This window comes from Bombus pascuorum, chromosome 10, assembly GCF_905332965.1.
Source record: "Bombus pascuorum chromosome 10, iyBomPasc1.1, whole genome shotgun sequence".
Taxonomy (NCBI): Eukaryota; Metazoa; Arthropoda; class Insecta; order Hymenoptera; family Apidae; genus Bombus; species Bombus pascuorum.
The window spans coordinates 2,425,305-2,443,834 of NC_083497.1; the positions used below are offsets into that span (position 1 = coordinate 2,425,305).

Consider the following 18,530-nt stretch of genomic DNA (forward strand, 5'->3'; position numbering starts at 1 on the left):
TGACAGTACAAAAGTGTTGAAAAAATTGCAATTGATCGGAATCACGAAGAAAAAAGCATAGATCGCTTTTTACAACCATTGTATCTTGGTCTGTAATGAAAATTTAAATAACACATTTCGAATATTGACGTCAGTTATGCATGAGCGAAAGGCATCGAAAGACGTAAGATTTTAGGCCGAAAGTCGTGAAAAACTGCGATTTTCACCATTTTCAACAGCATAAATCTTCCAAATGTATCGTTTACATTTACGTTTTTTTTTTCTTCGCGATTCCGGCTAATTACAATTTTACTAGATTTTGCTATACGTCATCTGACAAATTAATCCTAACTTTTAAAAAAAGCTCAAGTCGTTTGGTTCAATTTTATAAAAATTATTGTTTTAAAGGGTGTTCGAATATTAATCGGAATATCCGTGCGTATTTTATAAAGGATAAGTAGATTTTGCTTCCATATATGAAAAGTGTCACAAGTCAAAATACGTCAGCTCTACTTTGAAGAGATACCAAAATCATTAAAGAGCGGTTTCAAGGACTAAGAATGGAAAATTACAGAAATAATATTTGACCATTGTTTCCTAAAATTTATAGTTTTTCTCAATATATATATATTAGTTTATATTATTTACTATATATTAGTAAAAAATTTCTTTCTGAACTGCCAAATTGCTTTTCGTTATTCCTAAAAAGTTATCCCGGATATGTTACTTTTTAAATTAAACTTTAATAGTTGTCAAGTTTTCATAGATGAAATAGCGAATTATAGATATAAGGACATGAAATGTAAGATACATTTGTCCTAAAACTTCTGTCTTTCCAAGATATTTATTTCACAATACAGCTTCATAAATTCATCAACAGCATTATTATCAGCGACGTAGAAACTTGTTAATCTTAATTAATTTTTAATTAATATACACTATACCGTTGTAAAATTGGCGTCGGTTGCTGAAATTTCATTTATTTTTCATAGCATACGATAAGTGGCTATAGACAGTACTAATGAAATGTAGTCGTAATAGAATGGAATATTGATAATGAACTTTGAATACCATTGCATTATATCAATGGCGGCAATATTTGCCAATTTAGCAATTTTCCTCCGATTCTCATTATCGATTTGCAAATGCAAATCCCTTTGATTTCTTTATTTGATACTATCCATAATTTTTAAGGACAATTTACTTTTCGTTAAATTAATAACTCAATTTGTAAAATATCTGTTGAAATATATACACGAATTAGTCGAATACTGTATAAAATTGGGCATAAATAGCGAAACTAGCTCAAAGGGAAAAGTAACCTTTCTTTTTTTAATTTAAAAAAAAAAATTAGTTATTTTGTGGTCTGCCAGATTACAACAGCGCTTTCACACTTTTTCACAGAAAAGTATGAAAGCATAGATTCAAAATCTATCGATAGATTTTCTAATGGAATGAAAAAACTCGACGCATTTATGAATCCGCTGTAGTTTCTAGCTGTAGCTATTGATATTTCAAACAATATCAAAGGATAATAGAAGTTGGCGGAACAATTTTTTCTACCACGTTGCTATACCGTTGTTTGAACAAAGTTTACTGTGTATTTGTGTCAAACTATGATTTTTTAATCTTTTTGTAGCTAGACGCATGTTTCACTCGAATATTCGGTTTAGATTTCTGTTATTTTGTACCTTTGCCTTTTGTACAACTCGAATGTACAAGAACTAGAACTGTTAAACGTCTCTCACATTTTATTTGCTTATATCTCTGAAGCAAAATGTGATTAGTGTTAAATACATGTTTATGAAATCTGAGGCACTAAAACACAAGTACTTGTAACGCGAGTTTTGCTCATTGCATATTGATTTCTATTCTTGATGTTCGCATACATATATACGATACGTTTAATTTTTCGATTGTGAATTTTATCATATCCGAGCTATAATCTCGAATATATAGTTAGAAGGGAAGAAGAGTAGGAGTTAGAAACTGAGGTATACGAGAAATGATTTGCAAATGTAAATGTTGATCTACAAAATTGTTGACATGCAAGTAAAATACACGAAAGTAGGACAACAAACTGATATTTACTCGACTTATTAGAAAAATTATTACAAAAATATGTTATATAGATTTTAAAAACTTCGGGTTTGTATTCTTCTACGTTGCTATCGATTTACACTTTACATTTTTGATCGAATTTTCCGCTTCAATATCAATTCATTTTTCCGATAGTGAATAAAATATGTATGCTAATCATTTTCCTGGTAACGTAAGGTAAAAAATGGTTTACGAATGCATTTTAGCACGAAAAATCGTCTTATCAGACGGAAACTGTGTTGGAAATATTGACAAGACATTAGATGAAGCAATACTTTCACAGATTGCAAAATGATCAAACATCGACTATTACCGGAGGAAAACAACTGCGTTCATTCCGAGAATGACATTTTACTATTCAATGTTACGCCACGTAATTTGAAAACGCCATAGTTAGGACGTCGAGCGGTAATAATTCATCGAACGAAGGGATATGCAAACTATCGTCGATCTTAAATAGAAGAAATTAAATCAGTTAAATCGGTATAGCAGTAATTTGTAAATTGTGCAGCAGTAGAATGCTGTAGTGTATTGGTACAAACAAAGTAATTAACGACCGCTTGATTAACTCACGCGCGTAATCTATTTCTGCGTAATCACTAATTATATTAAGCAGCAAAGAATTTGTACCTTTAGTCGGTAAGGATATTAGACATAGATATTAAACGATCGATAACGTCGAAAATATTTACAGTGCTGAACAAATTGGGATAACGGTGATTAAAAAATTTGAACGGCTTCTGCTCGCTATGAATAATTTCTGATCGTCTTTTACTGGCGAACAAAAACGTCATTCAACGAATTTCATTATAGATGGAAATCCAATCGAAGGAAAGTCTTATTCGCGCATAAACGACGCTCTGAACTATTGAACTCGGCTTCTTCCGCTTTCGTAACGTAACTGCTGTATAACTCCACAAGAATGACCTTTCAGGCCTTGAATATTAAGCGACCTGATAATTACACGTCAAACGTATTCGTGTGCAGCTTTTGCACGAACCATTTAAAACGGCACTTCGGACAACATTTCGATGGGTAATCGACAATATTTAAAACATTACGAAAATGAAACGTCACAACATGTAATAAACGACTCGGATTTCCACTGACCTTCAAGGTCTATTTTAAAAATAATTTTTCGCGAAAAGTAATTTTATTTTATGACCAGATCGAATAAATCAAGTAATTTTGTTCTTTTAGCGAATTTTACTATTAATTTGGATCCTTTCACATTTTTCGCATGTCTGAGTCATAAACAATAAAGCAGAATTATATATTATATGTTATATATTATATATATTATATATTATATGTATATATATATATATATATATATATATATATATATATATATATATAACGTAAAAAGTAACGAATTTGCTCACGCAGTTGCTTCTACTGAAATTTGTCATGAAATACGTGACTCTGTATATTCATATTTCCGAAGCAATTGACGTAATAGAAAAGTATCATTTACTTCGGGAAATGGTTGCACAAATAAAAAGTAATGTGAAAAATTGTTTCATTTCAATGAAGTAATTCCAAGAAAAACATTTTTTTGTTCAAATAGACTAATACATATGTAATTATGTTAAACTAATTACGAGCGAGCCAAGTAAAATGATGTTATAGAATTTTCAAGTATCTTATTTAAGTGATGCCCAAGCCTGAAAATTATATAGGAAGTTGTGAAACGTGAAGCGTGGACATAATTTACTATTTCTCAGTAACATTACATTACAACTCATTAAAATATGTCGTAGATACAACGACGAAACAAACAAGAGTGTAACGTCATGCACTGGAAGCATGATAAGAATATTCATTCGATTATTTCACCGCGTTCTTGCTTATGCAGAGTGTCCCGTAGCAACGAGGAACCGCTTAGACGCTGAATTCTGTACGTGGAAATAATAAGGAAAGTCCTCATAAACATATACTCTATTTGACGTTGTATTCCAGTTATAACGAGCTTTGTGTTGCAACAATTGTATCGAAAGGCGCAGTTAAAGAGATAGTTGTGTATCTTACGTACAAATCATTGGTGCACTAGTTGTAAATGTCAGATTATTGAAACGTAAAGATGCGCAGATACAATTTGTTACAAAAGAAACTCGCTATACCTCGAAAACAAGGTCAAATTGCTATTGAACATATGTTAATGCAAACAGATTTTTATTGTTTTCATGTGCAGAATCCACCGCCGAAGCAGTGTTACTTGATTGCTTGACTTATCTTTGAAAAGATATTAATTAATTGTTAGATTTTATTTTCGTTATAAATAAAATATACATTGGCTTTTTCCGAATGTTATCTATTAAAAAAGCTGATAATCAAAGTAAGAAATTTATGTAGAAATACATTATTTATAATCTTGCTTGAAAGCGTCAGTTGAAATAAAAGATTATTTGAAAATGATTTACTCGATTTCTATGTAAAATAAATCTTTTCAAGCTGTCCTCGCCAAGACAATTTTACTTTTCGTTAAATAATAAAAGATAAAATTCCACGTGTAAATATTATTCAATCAAGTATAGAGGACGACAAAGGAAAAAATAAAAAATTCATCCATCTTGAGTAACTGTATGCACAGCACTATTGGACAATTCACTGTTGTTTCTAGAATATCTTAGTAAATCTTTTCTTACTTGTTTCCCGGAATCTCCTGCTCTTCGCGATCATAAACTATTACTCTACTCATAACACGTGATTCATTGTAATGTTCCTCGTAAGACGATTCTTGGAACAATCTAGCTGAATCACGATGGAGTATCGGACCCAAACAAACGATATATCTTTTTTCCCGCGTTTGCGTGCCTCACGCGGTTTGGTTAAGTTTCTAACAATATTTCATATTTTCCCGTCATTTCTAATTTCAATGGCTATTATTGTATGTATATGTGCGCAAAACATTCGAAATGAATACTTTGATGAGAGAAGACAAATTTTATTCGTAATTGATAACATGTTTCGAGCGAAACACCAAATCAATTTTCTTAACGAATTTTTATTTTCCTTTCTGCAGAGACTCACACTGTGGCGATGACAGACCCACAGTTAGCAAACAACAACAACAATAACAACACCAATAACAACAACAACAACAACAATAACAATAACGATGGCGAGCCGAAATACTTGCACAAGAAGTTCAAGAAGATGGCGACGACCGAGGTTACGCCGCAAGTGGAGCCCAAGGAGGACGCCGTGGTCAGCAACGGTTCTCCAGAGACAACTAAAAGGAAGGAGTCGGCCAAGGACTCCAGAGAGTCGCCGAAAGATCCGATCAAGATCGAGATCTCTGCGGAACCCGCGGACGGAGAACCGACCGAATCGAGGAAAAACGGCTACGTGTGTCCTTATTGCAGGCTGTCGTGCGCGAAACCGAGCGTCCTGCAAAAGCACATCCGAGCTCACACCAACGAGAGACCGTATCCTTGCGTTCCTTGCGGATTCGCGTTCAAGACCAAGTCAAATCTCTACAAGCACTGCAGATCCCGTGCTCACGCCCTTAAGATGGAGGGTGGTGATGCCAGCAAGGTACGTTTCCTATTTCAATCTTCTTCACACTTGCTCACATACAGGATTTTCGAATCATCATAGATACAATATACGTTATAGTATGACGCGAGCTGTTACAATTGTCAGGCTTAACGCGATACAAGGTTATCAAAATACGTAAAGTCCCGTTTCATTTGAAAGCTAACGGGACGATTAATTATATTTTCTTACAGAGTTTGAAAGAGCTTGACATTAGCGTGTATTTAAGATTGTGGATGCAGCTTTGTGACGAAAATATGTGACGTAAAAGCATTCGATCATTTCACAGGTATCGGAGGACTCGGACATAAGCTTGTCCGACAGTGCGAGCAACGGAACCGGTACACCGCCACCCCCTCCGTCATCGACGCCCACGACGACTTCAGTTAGTGTAAAAACGATTAAAACGGGGAAAATCTACAAGCCAAAATTTCACACGGCCCTCCAGTGTGTCAACAACGATATCGAAACGTCTTCCCTTTCCTCCATTTCTTCCACGAACAGTTCTTCCTCGACAGCCGCTACCACCACGCCAAAACCAAACCCGGAACAAGTACAGGAACATATTGATAAAATTATTACGGACAATCAAGCGATCGTCGATGCGGTAGATCCGCGACTGCACAAACTGATTCAAAGACAGCAAAGCCTCGTGGAAACGAAACAGTCTACCGATCAGCCGTTGAATCTCTCATCCGCGGAGGAATCTTCGAGAAAACGATGTTACAGTGAGAGCTTTGTGCAAGAAAACAAAGATTATCCGAACGGTCCGGAAAGTTCGATAATCAAGGATCTCCTACTGAAAAATCAAAACTCGAGTCAAGAGGGAACGACGGAATACGAGAGCTATTTCTGCCCTTCCTGCAATATTCCTTACTCAAGTATCGATAATCTCGATGTTCATCGTAAGTACTATTGCAAAGGCAGCATGAGTCCTCGAAGAGATTATCAGTTGGAAATGGAGAAAAGAGAGTCGGATTTTGATTCCAAGTCTTCCGAATATTACAGCACCATGCAACCCCTTCCCTCTCCCGGGCCTCTGTTGGGCAATACGAGGCTCGTCGACGCGTACGCTCCACCCATGAAGAAACAGAGATCGGACCCAGTACCAACCACGTTACGATCTCTCGAGGAGCTAAGCAAGTATCCACGACCAAACTCGTTGCAAATGTTCGGCGGGGAAGTCAGGATATTGGACAATACCGGTGAAACGAAGACGATGAGAATCGAGCCGCGACAAACCAACTCTCCTACGAGCGAGCAGATCGTGAGCAGCAAGTGCGTCACTTCGGAGACCGCTTCGATCGTGGTTAGATCGGGTCTTCACTCGGGAGGCACGATGGTACACAAACCGCCGCGTACGGCGGTCAGCACGCCTAGTTCCTCCATATCTTTGCCCAACACTCCGAAAATGTTGGCGCCGATCATACCGAACATATCAACCTCGAATATAGCACCCAACATGTCGTGCTACAGTTATCTAGAGCCGAACTTAAATCCTCTGACCAGTATCACTGCCTATAACCCGCTGACTTTGCCTCAACCAGGAATCACGAATATCCTTCACGGTGGTAAAGTTATACCTTATGTTCCTGGCATGCCTGGACCACACACCCTGACGCCAGCCATAGACATATCCACGAGTTTAGCCACCGATGAAGCCGGATACAAGGTGATACCAGGATTGCCTGGCCTCCACATAGTCCCTCAACCCTTAGATCTCGCCAGTCCGGTAAAAATACAAACGCCAAGTACAAATACCAACGCCACCAAGATACAAACGCCAATAGCTGGAATTCCAGAGCCGATGTCCAATGGACACGTGTCGATGATAGGCCAGCCATTGGATCTCGCCAGCCCGGCAAAGGACCCCAAGCTCGGCTTCAAAACTCCTGGCAACGACGTCTTGAAGATCGGGTTAACGAGCCCAAAAGTTCCTAGCGTTAACGAGACCTCGACGAGACTACGCCTCAAGTTCTTGAGGCCGACTTCGTTGCCACTAAAGCCAGGCACGTTCACGCCCAAGAAGCATCATGGTATCACTCCTACGGCAAACACGCTTCCGCTCATAAGCCCAGAAACCCCTCGGCCGAAGAAATCCTACGGGCAGCTTTATTTGAACGGTCACGCGTATACATATCTTGGCCTGAAATGTTCGACCAGAGTATTTTACTGCACTCTGAATAGACCACAGCCGATGTATGTGACACAGCAACATGGCTTATCTATGTACTCGAATTGGAAGATATGCAAAGAAGTACCATCTGACGTTGATATGGCGCATTATGATTCGAGGCACAGGCCGCTTAATTATACGACCGCCTGGAAAAAACAGGAGGACATTTTAACGCATTCCTCGGAAAGACCGACCACCCCAACTAGTTCCGATAGCGGTTTGGATAGCGATATGCAAGAAAAAGCGAAAAGGGTTAAAATATTCGACGGAGGATTTGAAAGCAACGAGGACTATACATATGTCAGGGGCAGAGGTAAACATATATAGCATGTTTTTACACACGCTGCCTTGCCTTCGGCTTCAGTACTGACTTTATACGCAATCCAACACCTGTCTCTCTTTGTATTTTCAACATTTTCACTTATTTGTTTACGTTTGATATTCAGAGAAATTGAAACGTGTGAAAAAACGAATATGCGAATTTCTCTTCAATATGCAATAAGTCAGTTAGTAAGCCAGTCGGATATGTTTATATCTACAGACAGAGGGTATGAAAAGTATTTGTACGTACCTTATTTTCCAATGGAATGTCTTTTAATTAGGTTTTACATTCCATTTACGTACTGTCAAGCTTTTATAATCATACGAAGGTACTACCAAATGATGTGGAATGTGTTACAGTCGGATCTGGTTAATAAATTCAATGGTGTACAAATACTTTTTGTAGTCACTATGCGTAGTATGTCTCTAACGAGTAATAGAAAAAAGAGTACAAAGTTTAAGAGAATAAAGTATTAAAAGAAAGGGCAAAGGATGAAATAACTAGCGAGTGTAAAACTATAAAAGATTCTTATTTTAATACTATTTTTATAGTTTTCTAAATTTCCGTATAGGACTGAGGAAAAAAAAGCGAAATATTGTCACGCATTGCACAGGATGAATGAGAAATCATAGTACAATTGGGCACGGGATAATTCTACACGAAAAAATGAGTCGAAAATATGAAATAAAATTTTGTCACGTGACACTCCGTTTCTGATAAAATCAAATTTGGGAATTCGTCAAATGTACTTTAACGTGGCTAACTAACAAGTACAGATTTCGCACGAATAAACAATCAATACGAATTTATTATAGATGTAAAAATAAGTTAAAAATGTAATATAATATTTGCTCATGTAAAAGTTAATTACGAACTAATCTGAAACGCGCGCGATTTTTAAATTTGTTTTCCTCAAAGAAAAAAAAAGAACGAAACACCTTACGAAAAATGTTGCTCTTCGTTTTTGACATATTCTCACATGTAGTTCAAACTCGAGTTTCTCGAAAACGAAGTCTCTGATGTAAATGTTATATCAAATGTTTGTCTTATTTCTTTGCGTGAAATTATCCGCTTGTACTACGATTTCCGCCCCAGCTTGTATTGTCATGTATATTGTCACATTGAAGGTATAGGTATATAACAACACAACTAATATTTGCATTTATGTGTGCGTCTATTAAGCATATATATTTTTCGTAAATAGCATATTATGTGCTGGTTAACGGTTTCAACTTATTTCTTTATTATGTAAGGTCGAGGCCGATACGTTTGCGAGGAATGCGGCATTCGTTGTAAAAAGCCATCCATGTTAAAGAAACATATCAGAACGCACACGGACGTAAGGCCGTACACGTGTAAACATTGCGCTTTTAGGTAAGTCGTTTTTAACGAATCTTCTTTCTTTTATTTCCTTTAATATCTACATCTGTTTATTTCAATACATTGCAAAATTAAAACGTTTCTTTATTTTATATAATAATAATAATAATAATAATAGTAGTAGTAACAATAATGATAACAATAATAGTAATAATAATAATAATAATAATAACAATAAAGTATAAAAGATAAAATGGAAAAGAAATACAAAACGTATAATTCAAAAAACGTAGAAGTTACAGACAATTCTCTCAAAATGTAATAGAAAAAAAAAAAAAAAAAAAAAAAAAAAAGAGAAAAGAGAAATATTACCATCGAGCAGTCAATGCCAAACACTATCGAGAAAAGATATGGCTACGAAAGAATCGTAAAGTTACACAGCTACCTGAATAGATATAAAACTACTTCTACAATAGCACGCACAACAGAAACTTGTTTAATCGGGCTGATTTGATATAAATATACTGCTGACACTAAAAGAAAAAAAATGTACAAGAACATGTACACAGAAACGCATGCGCGTGATAAGACACGAGAAAGATAAAAGAGTAAAAAGGCAGTACCTAAACGGCAAACGCCACGATATTATATAAGATCCAAATATAGACAAGTACGGTGGGCCACGGTTTAACGCGGAGGATACGTTCCGCGTTATAGGAAACAGCGTTATATGCGCTGTACACGATAACATGCGTTATTTATACCAACCACATGTACATATGTATGCATTACACAGGGTACCCGTAGTTTAGTGTATAGATGTTGCTAATGTGTTGTATAGCTAAAAGCAAGACTAAAATGTCACATAGTAAAAAGTTCATAAATGTTTCCTTAAGAAGTTTTAACAAAAATATGACACGTGAAGCTATATAATATACAGGATGTTTGGAACCAAGGAAAGACACGAAACTATATTCTTGCGTTTACCTTGTCTTTGTATTTCGTATGTTAAATTTGACAAATTCAAATTAAAATATCTGCTAAATTAGTGATTTTTCAGCATAGATAGGTCAATACCTTTTACAGGGAATGCCGAGATGGTTCGATTAATGTATCAAAAAGTACATGGTTCGATTTACAAAAATGAAGTTGCCCCTGAAAAATCCCTACTACTCGATCTACAGAAAAATAATTGGCAATAATAATGCTTCCTTTGAAACAAACCAACAGCTTTTGTTCAAACATTTTTTTGATAGTGCAAAGTTGATATTGATTTGTTTTGTTTAACTTCTCCACGTGCAGCTTTGGAACCCCTCAACTCTTATTTCACAAGCCAGGACGAAACTAAAATGAAATAGCGTGCTATTTCCGTAGTATAGTAAATCCATACACAAAAGCAATAAACATACTTACATGTACAAAATACACCCTCATGTATGTGCCATATATCAACACTTACCATGAATATTATACACATATATTGCCTTATCTTCTGTTAAACCGAGAAAAAGAATATTAACGTACATTCGTCGCATTTTACATTTTCGTTGTAAGTTTCTTATAACTTAATGAAGCATATACGATCTTTTCGCTACACAACATTTTAGTCTTGTTCTTAGTTACAGAGCACACCGAACTTTCCTTACAGAACAATTAAATATTGTATATTAAAATGTGGGACACCCTGTATATGGACTATGAGTGTGACGTTAGATGAATCCAAGTTATAGAAGGGAACGGGCTGTATTGAATCCACTGTACTTCTATATAAGTGGTTCATAAAATGGTTTAAGACAATTCTTCGTAAAAACAAAAGAAATACTGTCATGACAGTCATTACAATGGATGAAAATACGAGAAACCGCAGGAAATACAATACATAATAAAAGAGACCATTGACATAACGTATGCAAAAAATGTTACCACTGCAAAAACAATAGAACATAGATAGCAACAGACTACTCGCCGAAAAAGATTATACAGACAGAAACAATACTGTAGTAAAGGTTGTACACGAAGCATTCGCAAGGCAATATGAATTATACAGCGTAAACGTTCGTACCTTCCTTGCAAGTGCACATCCCAGAATAGACACGATTCATAAATGCGTGTCTATACTTCAGGGGATGAATCTACACGTTAAAATAAATAAAAAATATCATATAAACGTATGTTTATGCCTTTAGGCTGCCCCAAATTTAAATGGACAAACAGTAAGGACTTAATTTACAGGCGAAAAAAAGAAGGAAACGTTGTACGCAAGTTTGTCAATAAGTACTTTGTTACAGAGTTATAAACAAAAATTGCAATAGATAACGACGCATCACACCGCACAGTAATTGACTGTATCACGTGTTAACAATTCTGTGTCGTTAATAGTTGAAAAATATCATATGCAATATGACAAAAACGATTGTCGAGTACTTTTATTTTCTCATTTCAAAATGTAGTCCTTGTCCTCGGATATAAGCTCATCAATGAACATTTCATCAGAAGGATGTTGCTCAGTTTCAATAAACTGCGTGCAGCGTTATTTATTTCATCCATTTCTTTATAATTCTGCAACAAATTGTTTATTGACAAACTTTATATAACATTTCTTTCGTCCTTTTGCCTATAGATTACGCCCCCGCAGTCTAGCGTCTGTTTAACACATCTGTTTAAGTTTAGAACATCTTGTATGTTTGTCTTATGTATCACAGTTTTCGAGGTACAGATAATTAAAGAAACTACCGCGGTACACGTTTCTGCACGGCTTGAAATTGGACTATACACAGCAGAATACGTCTTCATTTTGCGAAGAATCATTTTGCGAATTGTTCCCAAGACAATATTCTGAAAATCCTGTTTTGCTGTTTCATGTTGTTTGTTGACGAAGCGAGATTCGTCATCGAGGTGGATTTTGAATATTTTCTTCAATCATCTCTAACTCGAAAACTAAGGCACGTAGGAGCTATATATGTTATTTTAGTGTAGATTCACTCCCGAAAGTATAGATATACTTTTATGAATCACCCTATACATGCGGATAAAATAAATACATGTAACAACCGTATACATATTCAGACGTTAATATTCATGAAGGAAGGAGGAAAGGAAACCTGCTTAATTTACATCATGATACCGTATAGCACAAACATTATACATAAAAGATAACAACACACACACACACACACACACACACACACACACACGAAAAGAAATGGGACGAGGAAGAATAATAGTAATATTTATTAGTAATATGTTATATCTTTCCATTATTTTTCATTATCTCTTTTATATTTATCTACATATAAGTTATGTTGTATATATTAAGTTATGAACCTTGCGAGATAAAACTTGAATAGATAATTATGTTAACGTGGTTAAGAAATTCGAAAAAATAACATAAACTGCATACAGGCTTTTACTAAAATTATTACATTGCAATAGGAATTACAATTTATTGCCAAAGAGAATTAATTATTTGAAAAATTTTGTTGGAAATCTATTAGAAATGTATACACATTTTATTCATATTGAATTTTCGCACTACTGATGAATATCTGATTGGCAGTATCTCGTGGCAATATAAGCATGTTCAAAAATTCCAAATATTTTGTGAAATATGTTTTTCATTTACTAATTTCTATGTTTAAATACAAAATAGTAGAAAAAACTAAAAATGTTTGAAAGGATCGCGATTTCTTAAAATAAAACATATGCAGTATTTAATTATGTGGCCTGCAACAAGTAACTCTCCCTTCTGTTTTGATCTGCTTTATTAATTCTAATATTTTTGCATGTGTGTATAGCATATAATAGAAACGATAACGAGGATTACGATTCTAAAGCTGTTATTGCACAATGTCAAACGAACCGAGGTCTTAAAATCATGAACTACAACTATTTTCAACATGCTTTCCGATGAAAGCAAATGATTTTAAAGTAAACTTTTTATCTTTTGAGACAGCATACTTATGCCTAACATTTAATAACAGCGCAGAGATATTAGATTTAATCTACTCTTTCTTTTTTTAAATATTTATTTCCTGTAAAGAATCGCAGGTTGCCCTCGCAATTCTTAATTATCTTTTTTAAAATACGTATTTCTTTCGCATATATATATAATACTAAATAAAAATTGTAGAAAAATTTTAGGATAGTCGCTACATGATTCTATATGAAATAATTGTGCAAAATTTAAATTGAACCGGCTTACCACTTTTTATAATTTCTGTGACACTATTTCATGAAATGATATTCTGAAAAAACACTCGTAAATACATATTAACTACGGTTCATACGTGTATACGAATATACATGGCTGACTTGGAACGGTATAATTTTGTTATTTCAGGGAATTTTAATTTGAAGTTTTGTGACAAAATCGTAGTTTCAATGAAATGAAATGTTATTTTATATGCTCGAAATACTATTTTTAAAAAATCGATATTTATACTAGAATAGTTCCAAATATTATTTAAAGCGAGACATTTAATTAGAACCACTTGGATAACTATGAAAATAATGAGTTTATCGAAAATTTTTTCGGATGTATGCTACATGGATTAATAGCGAACTATTTGATTTTCTTCTATCACTTTTGTTTTTCGACATTTTAGTCATCTTTGATTTTTCAGATAGAAGTTAAATTCTTATTTATAATGAGAGATACATTTACATGTACGAGTCAAGTACTTACTTAAACTTTAGCGCGTTAATTAGCAGAATTTCTTTGATAGTCGTTTAATAGTCACTTTAATACATATTGTTATTCTTTATTTAATGTTATTCATAATTTTCGTTGTAAAGAAAAATTTGAATTTCATTTCAGAAAGGTTGAAGGTGACATGGGAATTTCAATAAATGCAAGTGATAGGAAAAATCCGATAATGTGTCGTATACTTCCTAACGAATCAACACGCTCAAGTTTTTGTTTGCAGTATTATTAGTAGTAGTAGTGGCTTTAGTTACGCGTATCATTCCGTATATTATAAATTATAGAATTATACGTTATAAATATTTACAAATATTTCTTCTTCTTTCATGCGCAGCTTTAAAACCAAAGGCAACCTGACGAAACATATGAAGTCGAAAGCTCATTACAAGAAGTGCGTCGAGCTCGGCGTTGTTCCGGTGCCTACGACGGTCTGTGATGAAAACATCGATAAAGAAGCTATCGCCCGGTTGGCTGCAGGTGGAAATACCGAAGAATCCTCGGAAGAAGAGGAAGAAAGCGATGGAGAGGAGAGCGAAGAATCCGGAAGCGAGGAGCAAGAAGCTGCACAGAGTTTGCTAAGTCTGTCGCAACGTAATACAAACAGATTTCCAGGGCTTCTACCGTCTGGAAGACCGACAACTTACCCTTATACTCTAACTTTCCCAACGACCTCCAGGTCCGCGAACGTATCATCTGCCGCGATAAGCAACAACGTCTGCTTGAGCAGCCAAACTGTCACCACGCAAGAAACTACTCTCGTTCGAAACGAATTGTCCCATCGATACTATTTCCCCTCGAGTCGAACCGCTCCGGAAGAATCGAGGACGACCGTGATTCAATCATCGAAAAAAGAAAGTTCCGACATCGAGGTGAACGGGGTCGATACCGACTCGCGAAATACTTTGGCACAGCCTATGGATCTCACGACGAAACCAGCCCTACAACCGTTGCCCTCTTCCATACCGCAAAGAGCCAAGCCAGCAGATATTTTAACTCCCGTTTCGGAACCGGTACTGTTACAAACGATCGTTCAAACGATGGAAAGACTACCGATACAAGGAAGAGAGTGGAAACCGGATGCCGAGGGGCATATGTTGCAAGCATATCTCACTGAACGACACGTTATGGATAGTAAAATTAAACAACAATACCGAGTAGGAAATACGAAGATGGAAAAGCAACCGAGAGAGAGGGATATTTACCCGGAACAATCATCTCCGAAATCAAGAAACGCTGAATTAGAGACTAGTCCAGTAACGACTTACAACGATCCTAGCAAGATACAAATGACTATGATAGATTCCAGGATTAAGCACGTATCGAAGCATACCACTGAAGATATCAAGATGGAAATCAGAGAGAAAATTTATCAGAACAATATCGTCATAGATCGACGGTCGTTCGATATCGAATCGATTCACAGAGAAAAAGAAATAGCAGAGAGCATGAAACATACGGTTGCGCGGAAAATGGTTGTCGGGGGACCCGGTTTTAGATCGCCCTCGCCTAACGCTGCAACCCTTAAACCACAAGCTGAGTTCTTGCAGCCCTCGAATGGACCTGCACCTAATTATGTCAGGTGAGCGATATTTCTCACGTTGGTTTTAATTGAGTGGTAATAACACTTCACGAGTTCCTTAACTTTAACTGACATCATTTGATGACCCACGATCATTTCAATTACTTAATTTTCAAGTATTTCTTAACTTCTGTTTTGTATTTTTACGTGATAAAGACCAGTAGTGACTAATTGAAATGAAATGAAAAATCAAGTCATTTAGTCAGAAATAAACGGTTGTGATTATTGATTACTCAACGATGTCAGATTTAGGAATAATTAACACTCACGCTGCAAATCATCTTTCTTTGTCGAATAAGGGATTGTTAAGAAATTAACCTGATTTTATCATTGTACAATATAGATACTGAAAGGCAAAGAAATCTCAAGTTTTATTAAAAGTTATTAATATGATTCTTTTTACTTAATATACGGTTAGTACAGGATAATAAATTTAGTCGAATTGTCTTTTACTCGGAATTTTTGGTACACCGAGGTAGTCATTAATAAAATGGGATTAATTCGTTCTATTAAGACAAGCGCATTTGATACTGCTACGTTTGTCCATGATAAGGGATTGACAGGCCTGTCAAGCAAGATCGCAAAGAGTTCCAAATTTCCATTTGACGTATAAGTTAAAAACATAGAATATCAAGCACAAAATAAGGAATATCGCCATTCTTTTTACTTGCACTATTTCTGGGTACTGTATGTTTGCATTACATCAATAGTAACGAAACGCATAAAGTTTCCGTACATAACATGGGAAGTACGATAAATAAGTGAAAAATAAAATACATATGTAAGGTTTAATAAAACCATCAGATATTCCTCGTTTTTCATCCATTTTTAATACAATTATAACGATACATTGTAAAAAAAGTTATTATCCGCAGAATATATATTGATAATCCAAATAAGGAATTAGCTCCATTTGTCTACACTCGATTAATAGATATAAAAGAGAATAATATAACAGTTTATATACAACTTGGAAAATGTGAGAATTTATAGAAATTCAAGATTGTAGGAAAGTAGTACAATTATAAAATGTTTGTTTTGTTGATAATTCTTTGCCACATTCGATGCTAAAGCAGTTTTCGTTGAAAGAACTGAGTCTACTGAATGTAGTTACAGTGTGACTGAAGATGGGAGAAGCGTCTGTGGAATTTGTAACAAGGTGTTCAGCAAACCTAGTCAGTTACGGTTGCATATCAACATTCATTACTTCGAGAGACCATTTAGATGCGAAAGTTGCGCGGTTTCTTTTCGAACCAAGGGTCATTTGACAAAGCACGAAAGATCTGTTTCTCATCACAATAAGGTAATCAACTTTTTATATTTAAATATTACATATTTCATTTACGATAATAATCTGTCTAATGACCTCGAGTTAATCGAGTCATTACTTGATTTTCGGCTTTTAATTGTTAATATAATTACAGTGGATCCCTGTATAACGTTAAGGGCACGTCCCGCGTTAAAAGGAATGCGTTATGCGGGGATTATCTATCGGTAAATTTATAGAACGTCGTTAACATACGACTGGTATGGTTTTCCTAGGAGATACAAACAAATATTACCATTAAAGCAGTTAGATGTGATTCAAATTGTAAATGGTCATTTATTTAATTATTACTTTATAAGAAATTTTTTAATAACAAAAATAAACGGAAGAAACCTAAATCTTACGTTTCTGACTGAAACTCCCTCACAAGTATTTACATATATCATATATTTATTACGTTATAATTACGTTATAATATACTTGGTTGCAAGAATTATTTCAAAAATATCCAGTCGTTTTAAATATTTCGAAACCGAATGAAATTGATATAGCTTAACGATTATTTGAAATAAATCTTCCAGTGTATATGTAAATTCTTCTGTAGTTATTCAATTGACAGTGTGCATTTAAGCGAGTAAGTTTTACAATTTTCGACTGTTGATTATAAATGACAAAGTGCCAAATCTGTGACATAAAAGGATCAACAGACGTAAGTAGATGATATAGTGTTTTATCATTTGTGCAAACTTTTGTTTGTTGAAACTGATATTTGAAAGATAAAACTTAGTCGCTTAGTCATTGTAAATGTAGCAACAGACACACAAAACATAAACTCACTCAGCGATGTTTCGTTACCAATTGAATATTGAGTGGCCTCGCTAAGTATGGCTGTTCACATACATATAGTGACATTCTTTTCAGATGGTTGTTTAGTTACATCAAACTCACACAATCTGCTCTCGAGATGTACATATTCAGAATGGCTGAATACTTTCCTCAAACAATTCTCGTACAGCAACGCAGCCTGAAATAAATATAAAGTTTCTATTCGTTATATTTTTTCGTGTTGTAATGAATTGAACTTACAAATGTACTATACTGGACTGATTTATAAATCGTTTACAAATCTACTCATGACGAAATAAATTTATTTTATAAAATTAAAGACGAATAAAATCTTGCGGTTAAGGGGTGAATTATTTACTGTTCTCTGTGAAGATACGTGCACATGCGCGTGCGACGCACAATAAGTGAGTTAACTTACAATCAGAATGATTAAATATTTAGCAAATCAATAAAGCTATACAAAAATTGTTTCTACAGAGATTCCTACGCAGTTTTTCTGCAATAATGAAGGAAATTTTAAGGTGATTTTTTTCAAATGCATATCTTTCTATTTATAATACAATAACATTTTTTTAGAACGTATTCAAAGACGCATTATATGACGTATCTTCGACGCATAGCATATCATAATCATGAATTAGCGTGGTTCGAAACGCTTTAATAAAAACAATTTTCAACTATTTTCAGACGTTTATGAAA

The 18,530-nt window shown here is 34.9% G+C and overlaps 1 protein-coding gene across 2 annotated transcripts in view; it reads left to right on the top strand.

Moving 5' to 3' along the window:
* Positions 1–18,530, top strand: part of LOC132911150 (uncharacterized) — a 72,015-nt gene that overhangs the window by 43,368 nt on the left and 10,117 nt on the right. Inside the window, exons 2-6 of one of the 2 annotated variants that reach the window (XM_060967549.1) lie at positions 5,105–5,619; positions 5,909–8,108; positions 9,371–9,491; positions 14,474–15,718; positions 16,829–17,021. In XM_060967549.1, the coding sequence (XP_060823532.1) occupies positions 5,105–5,619; positions 5,909–8,108; positions 9,371–9,491; positions 14,474–15,718; positions 16,829–17,021 (4,274 nt within the window). The remainder of the gene's footprint in view (positions 1–5,104; positions 5,620–5,908; positions 8,109–9,370; positions 9,492–14,473; positions 15,719–16,828; positions 17,022–18,530) is intronic. The other variant, XM_060967550.1, reaches the window with a different exon arrangement.